We start from the raw sequence: 17026 nt of genomic DNA, 5'->3' as shown, positions 1-17026 counted from the left end.
CAGTGCTGCAGGCAGATGTGGCAAGAAGGCGTGCCAAGGGGGGTGGACATGGTGTGTGCAAATGTTGCTTCAGCTTGCCCCCCCACCCCCGCTTCCATATCTAATTCCCCCTCCCCCCTTGGTCCCCTTAAATACTTCTGTCTTTAGGTGCCTTTGGTCACCGCTGGCTTAATCTAGAAAAGAAATGCGCCCATCCCATTGCTAGTTTTCCAGTGCACTAAGAGTGTGAAAGATGACAACAGGGAGATAAATACTTGGCAGAAGGGAAACTACCGAGCTACTCCCTTTCCCTGCGCTCATGTTTTAAACAGTAACATTCAGTGAAAACCAGTCTTATGCATTCTAGTGTAAAAGCAAACCAAGTATTGCTAAGCCTTATACAGTCGAAGGAAACAATGCCTCAGTCATTAAAGATTTTTTTCCCGTAAGCACATAAAGGGAAAAAGTAATTTTTTTTTAAAATGAGAACCATAGCATAATTCCCTCCTCATATTTATTTATTTTTTTAAATCTCCGTTCTGGTAATTTCCTTTCCTGCCTCGTTTTTCCGCCAAAAGGAAGAGATCAAGCACCTTTACGCGTGCATGAGGCCAAATTGCTTATAATAGCGAACAGATTGAAATCCATCGTTAAATTGCAATTAGCTGAGCATGGCACGGCTGTAGCTTCTGAGACGAATTTTCCGTCCCCGATCATCCTACTGGTGAGTGCACCAGCGATGGCCTGTAGGGGGCACTGCAACACAGAGTCTGGCTCGCAGTACTGCACGCCTGGAGCTCCTGGGCAGAGCCAGGCGGCGGCCGCCTTCAAACCCCCCCCCCCCCCCTCCCGCTTGTGTTTATTCCCCTTTGGCGTATCCTTTGCCATAGAGTATACATAAAACAAACAACCCTGCACCAATCTCCCAACAAACTTCACTTTTCTTCTGGAGGAAGACTACAAAGAGATCTTTATTTTTTTATGCATACAGGTATAAAAGAATATATTTGTACACACATACACACGCGAATATACTTGTGCAAATTAGTCTTTAACATTATTTCCACGAAAAAAAGCAAATACTCAAAATCAATTTCGCTTTGCCTCTGTTATTAATGAACGTTGTAGTTTAGCTCGTCAATTTTCTTGTAAATAATAATAATGAGATTTAAGTCTGGCTAACTAGACAATGATAGAAAATTAGTTAATATATGTAGCTAGCCAGACTTATATCATATGCCACTTATAATGTGCATAAGAGAATAACCCGAGCACTGAATAATCAGATAAAGAGACAGTAGCAGGCAAAAAATCAATAAAAAGAAGGCTGAAGTACATCAAACGCAGGCACAATTAAGCCTGGCTGGGCATCTGCTAAGACCTAGCAGCCCCGTCCCTATATAAAATATTAGGTGCTCATTAGCTGTCCCCTTGGGACGCAGTTTATCTAGCAGCTGCCTTGACAGTGCAAAGGTGGCTCCCATCAGGTATCAAATTGCAAAGCCATAGTTCAGATTCCCCAGAAACGGCCGGGGAACTGAGCCGCGTCTCGTTCCGCAGAAGCGCGAAACGGGTTAATCTGCTCAGGTTGTCTCTCCTCCCCCTCCTCCCCGGAGGCTTCCTTTCTGTTTTGGGTTTTGCATATCCCCCTCCCTCTCCCCCGGCTCTCCTACCGCCGCATAAATAGCTGCTCTCCGGCCGCGAGGAGCTGGGCTCGGGCGCGGGCTCCTGGCTCCGTGTGGCAGGCTTAGGGCAGGGAGCGCGCGATCCCGGAGCTGCCGGCCGCGAAGGACCGAGGAGACCCCCGTGTGCGCGCGCGCGCGCGAGGTGCATGGGCCGCTGTCAGCCCCGTCTGCGCTGCGGTGGGCGCCCCCGCGGCTCCCCTAGCGCCGGGCTCCCGCCCGTCCCTCCGAGATCGAGCTGCGGCGGAGCTGTGAGTGAGCAGGAAGTGCCTTTCCGCTTTTTCTTTCTCGCCGGTTCAGGATGATGGGTGCATGTGTGTGTTTGTGGGAGAGAGAGAGAGAGAGAGAGAGAGAGAAGCTCTTCGGTTAGTGCAGGTCGTACTGTTAGTTTCTTTTCCCGGGGTTGCAGATGTTGGCTGTGGGAATGTGCAGATAAAGAGAGATTCCGATAACTTCTTGGCATGACAACAGAGTGCTTAAAATGCGGGGGGATTTACAAAACGGTGATAAAACCGGTAAGATAAAATTGCAGCGCACAGAAAAGGGGACGATTCCCAGGTTCTCTTGGTGGTCTGTAGCATGTTTGAAAGAGCCGCCTTGCCCTTGTCCCTTCAGAGACAAGAAGGTGGCCCCTCAACTCCTGGAGGATGTGTCTGTCTGCTTTCCACTTCAAAGAGGACTGTCAAACTGGTTAACTCTGAAGGATCATAGTTTCCCTAATCTTTGTAGATTGGTAATGCTAGTCTGAGAATTTACAGTTGACCGGTAGTGAAAATAGTCTGTTATTGATTACTGGGAGAGAAAACATGCAAATTTATGGGATTAAAAAAATCAGTTTTCAGACGATACTAGCCACCGGATTTAAATATCCTTCCTAGGCTCTGTAGAATGAAATGTGCACCAGGTATACACATGCACTGTGTCGGGTCTAGTATCTGTAAGGAAAAACTCTTGTAATACAAGTAGCTGTCCTTGGTAGATACCATCTCTGTTCTTAAACGGGTGATTTCAACTTCACATAGTAAATCTGATCATTCGTATTATTCATGTTTATAACATAAGGTTGATTTTGATTTTAGAAAATTGGCAAATCTAAGTGACCCTCCCCCAAAAGAAGTCTGTTTTAGGAATTGGTGAAGTAGCATTGAATAGCTGTACTGCTAAAGGTAGATCTGTGCAGGATAGTATCTTCATAGGACATGCCTCATCGTGTGTAAATATAGTCCACTATTTTAGCTAACACAGTGCATCATATTTACACTGCATGCAAATTGTTTGCAGCATTCTTGCAGACTTTCCAAGAATTGATAAGCTATTAATTTAAAGAAGAAAAAAAATGGCCAGTCTAGCAAGCAAAGCAATTTTTACTTTTCACAGTGGATAAACTTCATAAGGGGATTGTGCTGGTCTTCGATTAAGCTCTTTGATACACATAATAGGATTACTGGGGGTAAAACATATTTTTCATTAGTGATCTAAGACTTAAGATGTAAAGCAGTCAAATACTGGAATGGAGTTTAAGTAGTAATATACAATCTGGCATGAAACAGCCTTTTGGATAATAAAACTGTTCCTTAGTTATTTAATGAGAAAGATATATAATTGTATGGTATTTGCAGTTGCCTGATCAGTTACTGTAGCAATATTTATTTGCAAATATCCCTCCCCTCCCCAACCTTGAAAAATGTTTTCCCAGGGGCAGTTGACTGTTTTACTGGATAGGCATTTGTTCACCCTGTGATTTACCTCTGCTGAAAGTGTTTTTGCACCTTGCATAATCTTCAGGATGAAAACACTGACAACTAAAACAATATCACAGCTTTGTATATATTTGTCCCTTTTGATTCTGATGTACTAAAGAATTTTCCCACTTTGCATCTATGGGGGAAAAAATGCTTGGTGAATTGGCCCATCTGTGAGAGACAGGTAAAAAGAGAGAAGATGCTGAAAAGATTCACAATCAGAATCTCATTATCAATAGTGAAGGACTTTTTTGTTTGTATTTTAGTTTTCCTGGGAATGTCTCAGTGTTTATTATAACGATCAAAAATGGGAGAAAACCCTGTAGGGGGAGGAATAACTTTTATGTTTTTTTTCACTGATTCTCCATATATTTAATTTCATATGGATATGATTAGCCTGTTCATACTTTACAAGGTATTTGGTGTTAGCACAGTAGCTCCCGCAACTGCAGGGAAAGCAGACCACAGCAGGCTGAGAGCAGCCAGCGGTGGTAACCTTCTAAAAAGGAGTGCCTTTATATGTTGGTGGCATTCACTTTTATGCATATTGGAGAATAACTTTGCAGTTTCTGCCAAAGCTGCTTTCATTGTCCGCAGAGTTGGTGCCATGGCACTTCTCTGCTAAAAGCAGAGGAATAGAATTGCGATGCAAGTAATCACCAAGTATGGAGGCATAAGCTAAAGTCTTGGAGCCTCTTGCTCTCCAGCTGTGCAGGAAGTGCATGCAGGAGGCACTATGAAATCATGGTCCCAGCCAAATGTTGGCGGATTGTATTTGTTGTCACCTAAGGTTTTCTCCAAGCCAAATGGTTAAATGGCACTGGTGTCATAGCAAAAGAGAGAGTCTCACGTGGAGATGATTAGCAGGTGTTATGCATAGATAGTCCTCATATTTCATAATAGGTCTGGGCAGTTTGCTCTGCATTTGCATTTTAAACGTATTTGGCAGATCAGCTGGACTAGCATGAGGAGTTGTGTGAAAATCTGGTATGTCTGTTTTATTTTTTTTTTTTCATTTTGCTGACTTGAGGCATGAAAGCTGGCAAGCTGGTTTTCCAAGATAAACCTGTTCTTGAGCAATACATTAAGTGTATCTAGTTTTTTAAGAATCTTAGAGGGGGGGCTGGGAACCCCTGGATTAAAGTGGACTTAATTTTTCGTATCTAGTTTGTACAATAGATCTGCTCTGTTTAGATCTGATTATATGCACAAGTGAGAAAAAAATGCATATATTGTACAGTTCAAAGATTATTTTGCATTGCTCCTTTGGCTAAATCATCCTTAATAACTTCATTTTTTCTTTGCTTTTTAGGTGTGAAACAAAATGTCAGTCAGCATGCATGAGAACCGCAAGTCTAGAGCCAGCACTGGTTCTATTAATATTTACCTGTTCCACAAATCATCATATGCCGACAGCGTTCTCACCCATCTGAACCTTCTGCGCCAGCAGTGTCTGTTTACAGATGTCCTTCTCCATGCTGGAAGCAGGTCCTTCCCATGCCATAGAGCTGTCCTGGCTGCATGCAGTCGTTACTTTGAAGCAATGTTCAGTGGAGGACTTAAGGAAAGCCAGGCCAAGGAAGTAAATTTCCATGATTCCATTCACCCAGAGGTCTTAGAACTTCTTCTGGACTATGCATACTCGTCAAGGGTAATCATCAATGAAGAAAATGCAGAGTCCCTCCTGGAAGCTGGGGACATGTTAGAATTTGAGGACATCAGAGATGCCTGTGCCGAGTTCTTGGAGAAAAACCTTCACCCTACCAACTGTCTTGGAATGCTATTGCTTTCCGATGCTCACCAGTGCACTAAGCTCTATGAACTTTCATGGAGGATGTGCCTTAGCAACTTTCAAACTATCAGTAAAAGTGAAGACTTTCTCCAGCTGCCAAAAGATATGATAGTACAGCTGCTGTCAAGCGAGGAACTGGAGACTGAAGATGAGAGGATGGTCTACGAGTCTGCTGTCAACTGGATTCATTATGATCTAAACAAGCGGCACTGTTACCTAGCTGACCTGCTGCAGACTGTGAGGCTGGCCCTCTTACCAGCCATATACCTCATGGAGAACGTAGCCATGGAAGAACTCATTATCAAGCAGAAGAAAAGCAAGGAGCTGGTAGAAGAAGCAATAAGGTGCAAATTAAAAATATTGCAGAACGATGGCGTGGTCACCAGCTTGTGCGCCAGGCCACGCAAAACTGGCCACGCCTTGTTTCTCCTAGGGGGACAGACATTTATGTGTGACAAGTTGTACCTGGTGGACCAAAAGGCAAAGGAGATCATTCCAAAGGCTGATATTCCAAGTCCACGCATGGAGTTCAGTGCCTGTGCTATTGGCTGTAAGGTCTACATCACGGGTGGTCGGGGATCAGAAAATGGAGTCTCGAAGGACGTTTGGGTGTACGACACTCTTCACGAAGAGTGGTCAAAGGCTGCCCCTATGCTGGTTGCCAGATTTGGTCATGGCTCTGCTGAACTGAAGCACTGTTTGTATGTGGTGGGAGGGCACACGGCAGCGACTAGGTGCCTTCCCGCTTCCCCCTCCGTGTCTTTAAAGCAAGTCGAACAGTATGACCCCGTGACCAACAAGTGGGCAATTGTTGCCCCACTTCGAGAAGGCGTAAGCAATGCGGCTGTGGTTAGTGCAAAGCTTAAGTTATTTGCCTTTGGTGGTACCAGCGTGGGCCACGATAAGCTGCCTAAAGTTCAATGCTACGATCCGTGTGAAAACAGGTGGACGGTGCCAGCCATCTGCCCGCAGCCCTGGCGTTACACAGCTGCAGCTGTGCTGGGGAACCAGATCTTTATCATGGGTGGCGACACAGAATTCTCTGCTTGCTCTGCTTACAAGTTTAACAGCGAGACATACCAGTGGACTAAGGTGGGAGACGTGACAGCCAAGCGAATGAGCTGCCATGCGGTCGCATCTGGAAACAAGCTCTACGTGGTTGGAGGCTATTTTGGGATTCAGCGATGTAAAACATTGGACTGTTACGATCCTACCCTGGATGTGTGGAACAGCATTACCACGGTGCCCTATTCACTGATCCCCACAGCATTTGTCAGCACGTGGAAGCACCTGCCTTCATAACTTGCTCAGGTATGAAACAGGACTGCACACCTTGCGTTTGTCTTCCAGAGCCATTGCTTTTCATGTGGCTGTTTCAAGAAGTTAACATTGCCTGGTAGAACAAGACCCTTTGTTTCCAAACTATGGCAAAATGTGAAATGTTAGGTATTGGCTTCTGGAGAGACTGAAGCTTTCCTACCAATGCAAAGCGCAATATTTACATATTTGTGCACAGAAGGCTTCTGTAAAGCTTTTATTGCTTGTACCTCAGGTGGTGTTATTAGTAATGTTGACATACACACTCACATTCACACCTACACCTACACACAAATCTGTGTCAGCTGTGACCCTTTTGTTTTGAGAGAAACCTGCACCTGCACTGTTACTGTAGTAACAGTGGTGCATAGTAATGCAGCACGTTTTCATCGGATTTTGATTACTCAGATTTTTTTTGACTGTACATGTCATTTTGCAAAATGTAGTAGTGACCTTTTTTTGATACTGACCTAATTACTGTTGGGCCATCTGGTAGGTTGTTATAATGTCAGAACAGTCGCAGCCGGCAGCTAAACATAAGCGCTGTGAGCTAACCAGTTTGTAAAGTGGTGGCTTTATTATTGCTATTGGGTTATGCACATCTATTTTATTACTATTTTATTAACAATCGGGAGGTGTAGTTCAGCGTGTAGAGTATTGAAAAGGTCAGGAGAAATCCTTGCTCTTTAGCTGGACCTTGGGACTGCCCATGCCATTGACCCGGTATAACAGCTCTGGACAAGCCAACTTATGACCCTTGGCCTCTGTTGGAAGTTTAAGTGCAGCGCGGGCACAAAATTATTGCCTCCCTTCTCCTTTCATCTCCCCCCCTCCTCCTCGCCTGCTTTTGCACTGTATTAGCCTGGGGTAAGATGTCCTGGGTGACGTTTTCCTCATGCCTGCAGCTGTCCTACCTAGTGCAGTATTCCAGTGCGTGTGCACACCCCAGAAGCTCCACAAAGGTGCTTTTTTTTTTTTTTTTTCTTTTTCCCTCCCTTCCTATAGCCCACACAGAAGGCATAATGTTTCAGACCTGTGGCTGCTGTGATATGTACAAATTGTGCTCAGACAATTGGACTCCTTACACCAAACCATTTTGAACGTGTGCTGATATTTCTCTCTTGTGTACAGCGTTGGTGCGTTACCTCAGGTCTCTCAGTTTCCTTGAATACATTAGGGTTTCTAACATGGCCCAGATCTTCTGGTATAAGCAAAAGAATGGGTGCAGCAACCCAACACTACAGAGAACTATAACTCTCCTCCACACTCTGGTTCTCTCTCATGTAGGTTATTACTCTGGCTGTCCACATTCAACAAAGAGACAAGGTAATCCTATAAACTATGTAAACCATCTGTATCAATAACTAAATGATAGGTTCTGCAGGGGGAGAGGGGAGGGGGGTATCAGCAAGCCGGTTTTTAAACATTTGGCTGATAAAACAGGCAATGCTTGTCCTCTCAGTCATTAACCCCAGAGATTGTTAATGTTTTTTCAAAGGCTAAGCGTCAGCATCGTTTTCTCTCTGTGCGCGTGGAAATGTCAGTGATTCAAATCCAACCCCCTCCCCCCCCCTCCAGCCTCTTGCAGTGCGGCCACGTGCTCTGAGAAATCATCAAGCATAAAGTCCAAGTCACATATTATGAGGTTCCCGACACCAGCAGGGGTTTCGTTGCAAAAAAACTAAAAAAGGGGAGTAAAGCTTATGGAATCTAATCTGAACATAGTGGTTGACTTCAGGCCAGATGCCTCCCATCTTGATACAGTTTTACATAGTTTGTATGATTACCTTGTCTCTTTATTGTTGGAATTAATGCTTGAGCAAGGGCGGGGGGCACTTGTTGATCCATGGGCTGTCCACATTCAAACATTTTTTCCCTTTCTGCCCATCTCCATCACTCTCTCCTCCCCTTCCTGTCTATAGTAAGGTGCAGTATCTTTGTTTGTTTCACTCATGGGTGCCTAGAGATAAGGAATGGGGAAGGGGGAGTCATTCCTTCCCCCCCCCCCCCCGCATCACAGAAGTGTAAAGTCTGGGTCGTCTTACCTGCAGACTTTATAATGAATTTCAAAGGAAACGGGGGGGGGGGGGTCAGGAAAAGTACCCACCAGGACCAGTACCTGCTATTCATGTGGATACTTTTTTCCCAACAAAATTCCACGCATTCGCTAATGTGCGTAAATTCTACCCCCCCGGGAGTGACTTCTCTCTCTCCACCCGTAAAAGTGCATGTGTACTGACACTGTCTGCAGTTTTATGTGCAGAGAGGGCTGGCAATTTTCAAAGAGCCTATTTCTGCCTCCTAAAACACTATTTTACCCATGGCAGTGACTTTGAAAATTGCTCTCTAAGGGCCTCATTTTCTAAAGTATCGCAGGCCTGAGATACTTTAGGGAATGAGGGGCGGGGGCCGAAACGGGGGGCGGGCCTGCGCTGCCGGTTTCGCACCCAATAGCGCCACCATAGAAGGTGTAGCTATTGGGCGCGAACTCGGACGCGAAAAGGACCTTACCTTTTTGTCGGCCCCGGTGACGGCCCGACTCCTCTTCTTCCGGGGCCGACTCCGCCCCCATTTTGGTATCGCACGCGATAAAGGACTTTTCGCGTGCGATCCCTATGAAAAATGAGGCCCTAATTTGGTGGTTGTTTTTTTTTTTTTTTTTTTTTTAACTATTTCTATGATTTGGTTTTGTACATCCTTTTATTTTATGTTTTTGCTATTCCCTCTCCCCCCTCCCCCCCCCATCTCTGAAAACGTGTCTGCAGGCACACGGGGTGTTGCTAGTACAAAGAAAAATCTATTTCTTGTCAGAAAGACCACTTCAAGAAGGTTTAAGCTGCTGCTTACAATGGCAGTGGCTGTCCCAGGCCAGAGAGACAGTGCCCTTCGGGATGTGTGGTGCAGCTTGCTCTGCTTTTTATGCAGTATCTGAGTTCTGACATAAAGCTCTGCTGGGGCTAGTGTCCGCTTTCTGTAAGCCTAGGAAAGCAAAATCAGTTTGAGTGAGTACATGTGCTAGTAGTGATTTTTTTTGTTTGTCATTTGGGCACAGCTGAATGCAAGAATGTAGGAGGCAACTACTGGGTAAAGCAGGGAACCCCATCAGTTCCTCTTGCACTAAATGTGCTGCAGCCTCTCCTCCTGTACAGATGCCCGCAGCAGGGGGGTATTTTGAAATGCTAATGGAAGGCCACTCTTCTGCCATTGCACACTTTTTATGGCTTGTTTGTGTTTGGTTTTACCCAGAGAAAAAGGCAGACTGACTGACAAAAAGAGCAATGCAAGCAAATAATCCAAGTGGTAGATAAAACAAATAAAATCGATTACTTAATTTTTGTTTTCTGTTTTGAGTTTTTTTTTTTTTTTGTTTGTTTGTTTTTTATTCCAGAGATTATATTAACATAAGTCTCCCGAAAGCTCCTTCTGTTTGGTGACTTTCAGACATTGTCAGAGAAGCAGAAAGCTGGTGGGAAGTTTTGTTTTGTTTTGTTTTTTTAAGAATGCTGCTTGTACCCTCTCTGACAACCTGTAGTCTCCGAGCAGCCCGTGTTAGCAAACAATCCCAAGTGTTAAAACTAATTTCGCTTGTTGACCATCAACGAGCTGCACCTCACTTTCTTATAGCCTGGAGCACATCTATGTGCTTTGATTTGATCAGTTGCAGTGGTTTCTTAGCTTTAGCAGGTCTTGGTAAGCCCAGCAGATAGTTGATAGTGAATCTTTCCATTCAATATAGGCGTACCAGCTCTGCCATGCTGCCAGTGCTCATGCTTGTTGAAAATATCAACTTACCTATTTCTTGTCCTTATAAATTCTCTGGTCTTAGTGTATGGGAGGGAAGGAGGAAAGGACAGTCTCTTGTCAACTCACTCTAGCAGTGCCGAGGAAGCCATAGCCATGGTTTTACAGTTTCCTTCGTTTTAGTTATTTGACTTGGAAGATAACCACTCCTGGCAAACGATTCACAGATGCAGAAAGGAATCCCATCTTTGATGGGACATTGTATAAGAAAATTGTGCACCGGAACCACAGCATTATAAAATGAAAACTTTTTTAGTGACTCTCTCTGTCCCAAGGACTATTTCCAAGACCGAGGACTACGATGGTGCTTGTGGATTTTCTTAAACTGCTTATTAGTTTGCATTAAGTTAAGAAAATACTGAAGCTAAATATAGATGGCTTCATATAACTAAATCTGCTTTTGTACTGTGATAGTTGCATGGCCTGAGCGATTCTTTGCTCATACTGCCCATCATGTGTCAGTATTCTGGTATATATATACCAGTATTCTGGTAGTATATATACACTAGTATTCTGGTATATGTATATGTGTGTGTGTGTATGTGTATATATATATATATACATACACAGGCCCTAGACTAATAGCATCTGCTCTTACAAAAAGGCTATTGTGTGTTTCCTGTCCCCCCCCCCCCCCCCACACACAGAAAACTCATTATCTTCAGAGGTGCTGATGACTAAGACTCCTTCCCCCTCTGCAGTATCCCTAGCCCCGGAGAGCTGAAGGCCTAGGCCAGCAATCAAACGCAGTTCTCGCCACATATCAGTGTCTAGCACTACCACTGAGCCATCAGACCAGCTCCAAAAGGTCTTGTTTTAATAGAAAAATTAACATTTTCAGAATAAATGTTCCCATTGGTGTTGATGGGGGTACATTTGAGCCATCTAAGTGGAAGAAAGGCAAAAGGTCAGCAATGATAAAGAATAGTGCAGTCAAGGTGGCTTCTCTTAAGCCGAGTGAGCAGGCTGGGGCATGGCTTTGCACCTCCAGCCAGGTGTGGTCATGTTAGCTGACGTGTGACCTGCACTTGGACCAGCCCTACTGATAGGATGGTCTCCATAGGAACAGGCTGGGATGGGAAAAATGTTTGAGGGGGCAAATAAAATGGGGAGGGGGGGGAGGAGGAGTAAAATGAGATTAAGTGAATAGACTTAAGACGCTACTATTCAGACAAGCCTTCCCATAACACTCGTCCTTGCCTCATCCTCCACGGCCTTCTCTTCCTAAGCTCAGATGCCTAAGCACTTTTTCTCCCACTACCTAAGCTATTTAATATATGTATATTTAGTTTCATTAAATCTATGGTAACCCTCCGCTTTCCTACCCCCCTCCCTCGGAATACCTTGTTACCCCAAAAAGCCAACCCTTATCGGTTCTTACCAGTTTTGACACGTTACTCCCCATGCTTAAGCTGTATCCAAGTTTTTCTCTCCCCCTGTTCTATGTAAGACAACTTTGTCACTGTTTTTATGGTTGCAATGTAAACCGGAGTGATAATTAGCTCTGTTATTTGAACTTCGGTATAGAAAAGTTACAAATAAATAAATAAATAGTATGTTTGTAGACAGTTCATAGTGATAGTAATGCCATCTGAGGAGGCACGTCCTCTGAGAATTCCTGGGCAGATGTTTTGCCAGGAGCCCTCCGTTTTTCATCCCAAAGCATTTCATTTCATTATACCTTGGATACCTTTGCTATCTGTCTCCTTATCGTTTAATATTTACAGTTGAGACCCAAATGAATCCTCAGAATGCTATCTTGACACCTAAACTGTTCTTCTGAGATTTCATGTCTGCAGTTTTTTTTTTCTATTCAGAATCATTTTAATCCTTGCTTTCTTTTCTTTTTCAGTTGACTCCATTATGTGGGCGAGAGATGTGGAATTTCAGCTGATGAGGACAGTCTTCCCCCCCCCCCCCCCCCCCCCCCCCCAAACAAGGCTGTCATGAAAAAATAAACATACAGACTCTGAGCATGAAGAAAGCCACATGCAGCTTGTACGTCAGCTAAGCTGCTCATGGAAAACCTTTCTTTAATACAGCGTGGAAGGTTTCTGCTGTCGTCAATCTAAACTTTGCTATTAATGAAGGGTGAATTTCAGTGGGCAGTAAGTGAAAAATGGAACTTATCGCTGTTTCCTGGTCGCCAGCATTTGGTTGTGAAATGCGCATTGGCTGTCACTTCCTCCAAACCCTACCCCTGTCAGCCTGGAATGCCAGCACCAACCCACAGGGAGAGCAGGCAGGTTCCAGGACATGAAGCTACAGCTATGCCACTGAACTTCTCTGCATAACGCACCTGTGTATACCAGCAAGAGCCAAGGCCAACTGCAAGCTTGCCTCGAGCTGCACTCAGTGTATGATTAGCAAGCATACACTGGATGTAACCAGGAGCCCTACATTGTAAGGGTGGTTTTTTTTTTTTTTTTGCAACACTGAACCCAAAATGAGGAGGGTTCTCAACCTCTCTCAGATTTTCATGATTTTTGTAATCCCTCCTATTTATAATTGGGATAACCTATCCCTATGTTACAAAATTTCTTGTTGTAGGTTTAAGCTATTTATTGTCTAGTGCTAGCATGCTAAAACAAAACCAACAATTGGCTGTGAGAATGGTCTTGTGTTTTGCACATTTTGTTTGTTTTTTGTGATTTCTGCTGTTGTGTTTGAGCTGGTTTTTGTTTTTGGGTTTTGTTTTTTTTTTTTTTGTTGCACAAAACTGATCATTAGTCTGGGTGGGTGTGAGGTAGGAGTAGCTGGCGAGAGGTCTGAAATGGAACAATTACAAGGGGATCTTAAATTACACGCACACACGCTAAGGGAAGCAAGTCATCAAGGTCACTTTCTCAGGCCTCCAGCTCCACAGGTTGCCTGGTGTACCTTGGAGGGAGTCTCCCTACTGTTTTCAGTAGCCCAGCATTGCCTCCAGAGACCTGATCTGGCTACAGCCACACACCATTTTATGGCCTTCCCTTTGTGTAGGGTCATCAGGACTTAGGTCATGCCTCCAGAGGCCTAATCTGGAAAGAACCACACACCATTTTATGGCCTTCCCTTTGTGTAGGGTCATCAGGACTTAGGAGCTGCACTGTGACTGCATGGGAAAGAAGTTGAAGCATTGTCCAAAGGTTTATTTATATATTTATTCAGGGCATTGTGCTGCTATGGTCACAATTTCCTGCACAGATGAATGAAGGGTTGCTGGTGCAATGAATATTTTTTTTTTAAGTGAATTAAATAAGAATCTTGTATTAACTAGATAGGATTTTTTTCCCCCCTCTATATATTTTAGTGGGCGTCTTTATGCATACCATTAAGTCATATAGGTGCGAGTTGGGAGACAAAATAGAAGTGTCTCTCAGAGCAGTTTCTAATTAATTCTGACAACATTTTGTGAACGTGCAGGTCCTTAGACCCATTTTTGTGCACCTTCCAGCTTAATAAACCAAAGGTTTTTAAAACTGTTTGTTTTTATGTTGTCCACTTTGACTTCCAGTGTTAGAATGCATTTTTTCTGTTCATAGATGCACTTATTTGTGACAGAGCAATGTGAAAATGTGGTCTTGTCAGGGTGGACTGAGAAAAAACAAGTACATTAGCTTGCTATCTACCGGTTTTGTTAGTTTCTGTGTTGAATACTGTCTGGAGTGCATTCTCCAGGGCTCTAACAAACATGGGAGTTTGCTCAGGTTTGTGCAGCGGTTTGCAGGCTGAAGCATGGTTTTTAGATTACACTGTCTGTCTTCCCTATCTGCTGATAATTATATTCTTGGGAGCTCAGCATATGGAAACTTTTAATTGGGCATTAGGGCTCCACAGTTATGGTGTAAACAAGTCACAAATATTTTGTTGCTGACTCGCTGCCATGTGACACGATTTTCCAGGGAATCCCTTTTTGTTCTTTGTTGCATTTCAGTTGTTTGGAATACTTTATCCGCACAGCATATTAGTCTTACAGTCCTGCAAAGTGAAGGGCTAAAGTTTCCTCTCGAAGCTGCACTATGTTTAAAAGAAAAATATTTTCTAGCTCTCACAGAGCTTCCGAGGGCAGGATCGACTCAGCGTGGTTGTGGTCTGCTTCTGAGGCCTGAGTTAATTATTGTGTGTAGGCTGCAGGGAGCTGAAGTTGGGGGTGGGCCTCGGGCCCTGTGGAGAACATTCTGGGCTGCTGCTCGGTGCAGTGATGCGGGAATTCAGGCCTTTTGCTCGACCATTGCAGATCTACAAAACATCCCACACTTTTGAAGGGAAATGCAGTTCACAGCACATTGCACACATAAAGCCTGGCATAAGTCAGGAAGAAGGTTTTTTATTTTGTGGGCCCGTTGCTGTAGAAACAGATAACAAAGCGCAGCCTTCCACTTCTGGTATAATTGTGTAGGCCTCCTCCCTCCCTCCCACCCCCCCTGGCCTGACACCTGTCTGAATAGGAGTGATTAGAGATGAATAATGTCCATTCCTTGGCTAAAGATATGGTTTGTGCACAAAAATAAAAAAATAAAAACCAAACATAAAAGTGAAAAAAGTTAAATGTCTGTATTGTGTATTTTCTGTGCTGTCATATTTTAAAATTTTGTAAAACTGTGTATTTTTTTTTTTTTCACAATGTGAAACTGAAGGTCAATAAATTCTGAGAGATTTTCTCTTCACTGCTGAAAGGCTGTTGTATTGGACTTGTTCTTTGTAGCCTCCTGCATCTTCTGATCAAAACAGGTCCTCCTGTCCTACACCTTTGCTTCAGGTCCTGCACTGCCACCAGTGTGGACTAGTTCTGACTGCCTGCTAACACCTCGACCATTATAAAAAACTTGATGACCGCACTGTTAACCTCATGCATCAGCTTCTTTTTCTTAATTTTTTTAAAATTGCATTTTGCATTATAAATCAAGAATACACTTGAAGTGTGCCTGGTTCTTGCTGGGCATACCGGTTAAACACCTCTCTGGCAGAACTTTGATTTTATTTATTTATTCAGGTGCTTATATAGTATTTTCAACCAGCATGTTCTATAACAAACTACATATACAGCCATAAGAAGTCCCTTCTCTAAAAAGCTTACATTCAAAGTGGGTACTTTGGGCAGCATGAGACAGTGACTTGCCCAAGGTCTTAAGTGCCAATGGAAAAAGTAGGATTTGAACCCTGATCTCTTTGTTTCCAGCTATCATCATACCTGGGAACTCTCAGGATTTTATCCTGGGACTCGGGGGAATTTGTATCTGTTGCAGGATCTCAGGGGAAGCACTAGAAATCTTAGGGCCTCTCTATATACAGCTCAGCCACTCCCTCAGTAAGCCTGCAGAGAACAGCGAGCCTGGAGTAGACACTGCAAGCAGCATGTGGGGAGAAACTGGAGAGGGGCTGCAACACCCACCAAACAGTCTCCGCTAAGGGTAGAGTGAGGATGCCTAAGTCATGGAGCTGTGACTTTGGGGGTGGGAGCAAAGAGAGTTCTGGGGTCAGGGAGGAAGGGGAAGTATGCAGGGATAATCTCTGGAGGGAGGACAGGTGATGGTGGTGGGTGGAAGAAAGAGAGAAATTCTGGGAGTGGAAGGGAGTGGAAAAGAGGAAGCTGTCATCTGCTAATCAACAACAATCTCAACTCAAAAGTTCCCCGGTATGGCCATCATCATCATTATCTGTCATGGGTTAGATAATAGTGTCTATTTTATTTTCATTCTAGATCACTTTCAGTCCGTTTCTGCTTAGATCTGCCCCAATCTCTTTCTCTTATGGATCAATATAATCCACAACCTCAGTCCTTTATCCTGTCCTTTTCTAGGTTTAAATCCAGTAGCCCCTTCCAGTTTAGTTCTGTTTTGAAGTTTATGAGTAATTTTTTTTATGAACACAGGGCTGGTGCAAGAGCTTTTGACACCCTAGGCCAGAGTTCCCTAAACTTTTAGCCAATGTGACTCTATTTTAGCAATTAAAAATTCATATGACTCCCTTTCCCAAAGGACAACAAAAACAAATTAGAGAGATCATGAGAGGTCTTGAACGAGTAGATGAGACTCGGTTATTTACACTTTCGAATAATAGAAGGACTAGGGGGCATTCCATGAAGTTAGCAAGTAACACATTTAAGACTAATTGGAGAAAATTATTTTTCACTCAACGCACAATAAAGCTCTGGAATTTGTTGCCAGAGGAGGTGGTTAGTGCAGTTAGTGTAGCTGGGTTCAAAAAAGGTTTAGATGAGTTCTTGGAGGAGAAGACCATTAATGGCTATTAATCAATTATACTTAGGGAATAGCCACTGCTATTAATTGCATCAGTAGCATGGGTTCTTCTTAGTGTTTGGGTAATTGCCAGGTTCTTGTGGCCTGGTTTTGGCCTCTATTGGAAACAGGATACTGGGCTTGATGGACCCTTGGTCTGACCCAGCATGGCAATTTCTTATGTTCTTATATCATCACCCTTCAACAGCCATGCCACTCGCCCCCACCTGCACTCCTGCTGATCCTCTCTCTCAACCTCCCCCCTCTGCAGTCAATCCTTTCTCTCAGCTTCCATTCCCTCCAGAGGACCTCTTAACCTCTGCCCTTCCATCTGATCCCCTCACTTTCCCAACCCTCCCATCTCTCCCACCCTCTTCACATTCTCCCAGCCAACCTTTTCTCACCTCTAAGCCATTTTAAATAACCCCAAATTGATCCTTTGTCATCCCCTACCAGTTCCTAATCGCCCATCCCCACTCTCACCTCCCCTTC

At 44.0% G+C, this 17026-nt stretch overlaps 1 protein-coding gene across 5 annotated transcripts; it reads left to right on the top strand.

Annotated features, from left to right (window-relative positions):
• Nucleotides 1-1231: 1231 nt before the first annotated feature.
• ENC1 (ectodermal-neural cortex 1) lies at nt 1232-14965 on the top strand. 5 transcript variants are annotated; one of them, XR_003852389.1, is made up of 4 exons: nt 1635-1912; nt 4716-6506; nt 12166-13311; nt 13394-14965. XR_003852389.1 is itself a non-coding variant. In XM_029574968.1 (3 exons), exon 2 carries the CDS (start codon nt 4728-4730, stop codon nt 6495-6497), a length of 1770 nt encoding a protein of 589 aa, XP_029430828.1. In that variant the 5' UTR covers nt 1232-1466; nt 4716-4727; the 3' UTR covers nt 6498-6506; nt 12166-14965. The 5 variants fall into 5 exon arrangements, 4 of the variants coding, with proteins under 4 accessions (XP_029430828.1, XP_029430818.1, XP_029430811.1 ...); XM_029574968.1 differs by lacking the exon at nt 1635-1912 and adding an exon at nt 1232-1466 and having other exon boundaries at nt 12166-14965; XM_029574958.1 differs by lacking the exon at nt 1635-1912 and adding an exon at nt 1471-1566 and having other exon boundaries at nt 12166-14965.
• The last annotated feature ends 2061 nt before the right edge of the window (nt 14966-17026 follow it).

This window comes from Rhinatrema bivittatum, chromosome 1 (genome assembly GCF_901001135.1).
Source record: "Rhinatrema bivittatum chromosome 1, aRhiBiv1.1, whole genome shotgun sequence".
Taxonomy (NCBI): Eukaryota; Metazoa; Chordata; class Amphibia; order Gymnophiona; family Rhinatrematidae; genus Rhinatrema; species Rhinatrema bivittatum.
This window is presented reverse-complemented; position numbering and strand designations above follow the sequence as displayed.

Coding starts and splice junctions, on each gene's coding strand:
- ENC1 (XM_029574968.1), top strand. CDS start 4,728: ATGTCAGTCAGCATGCATGAGAACCGCAAGTCTAGAGCCAGCACTGGT.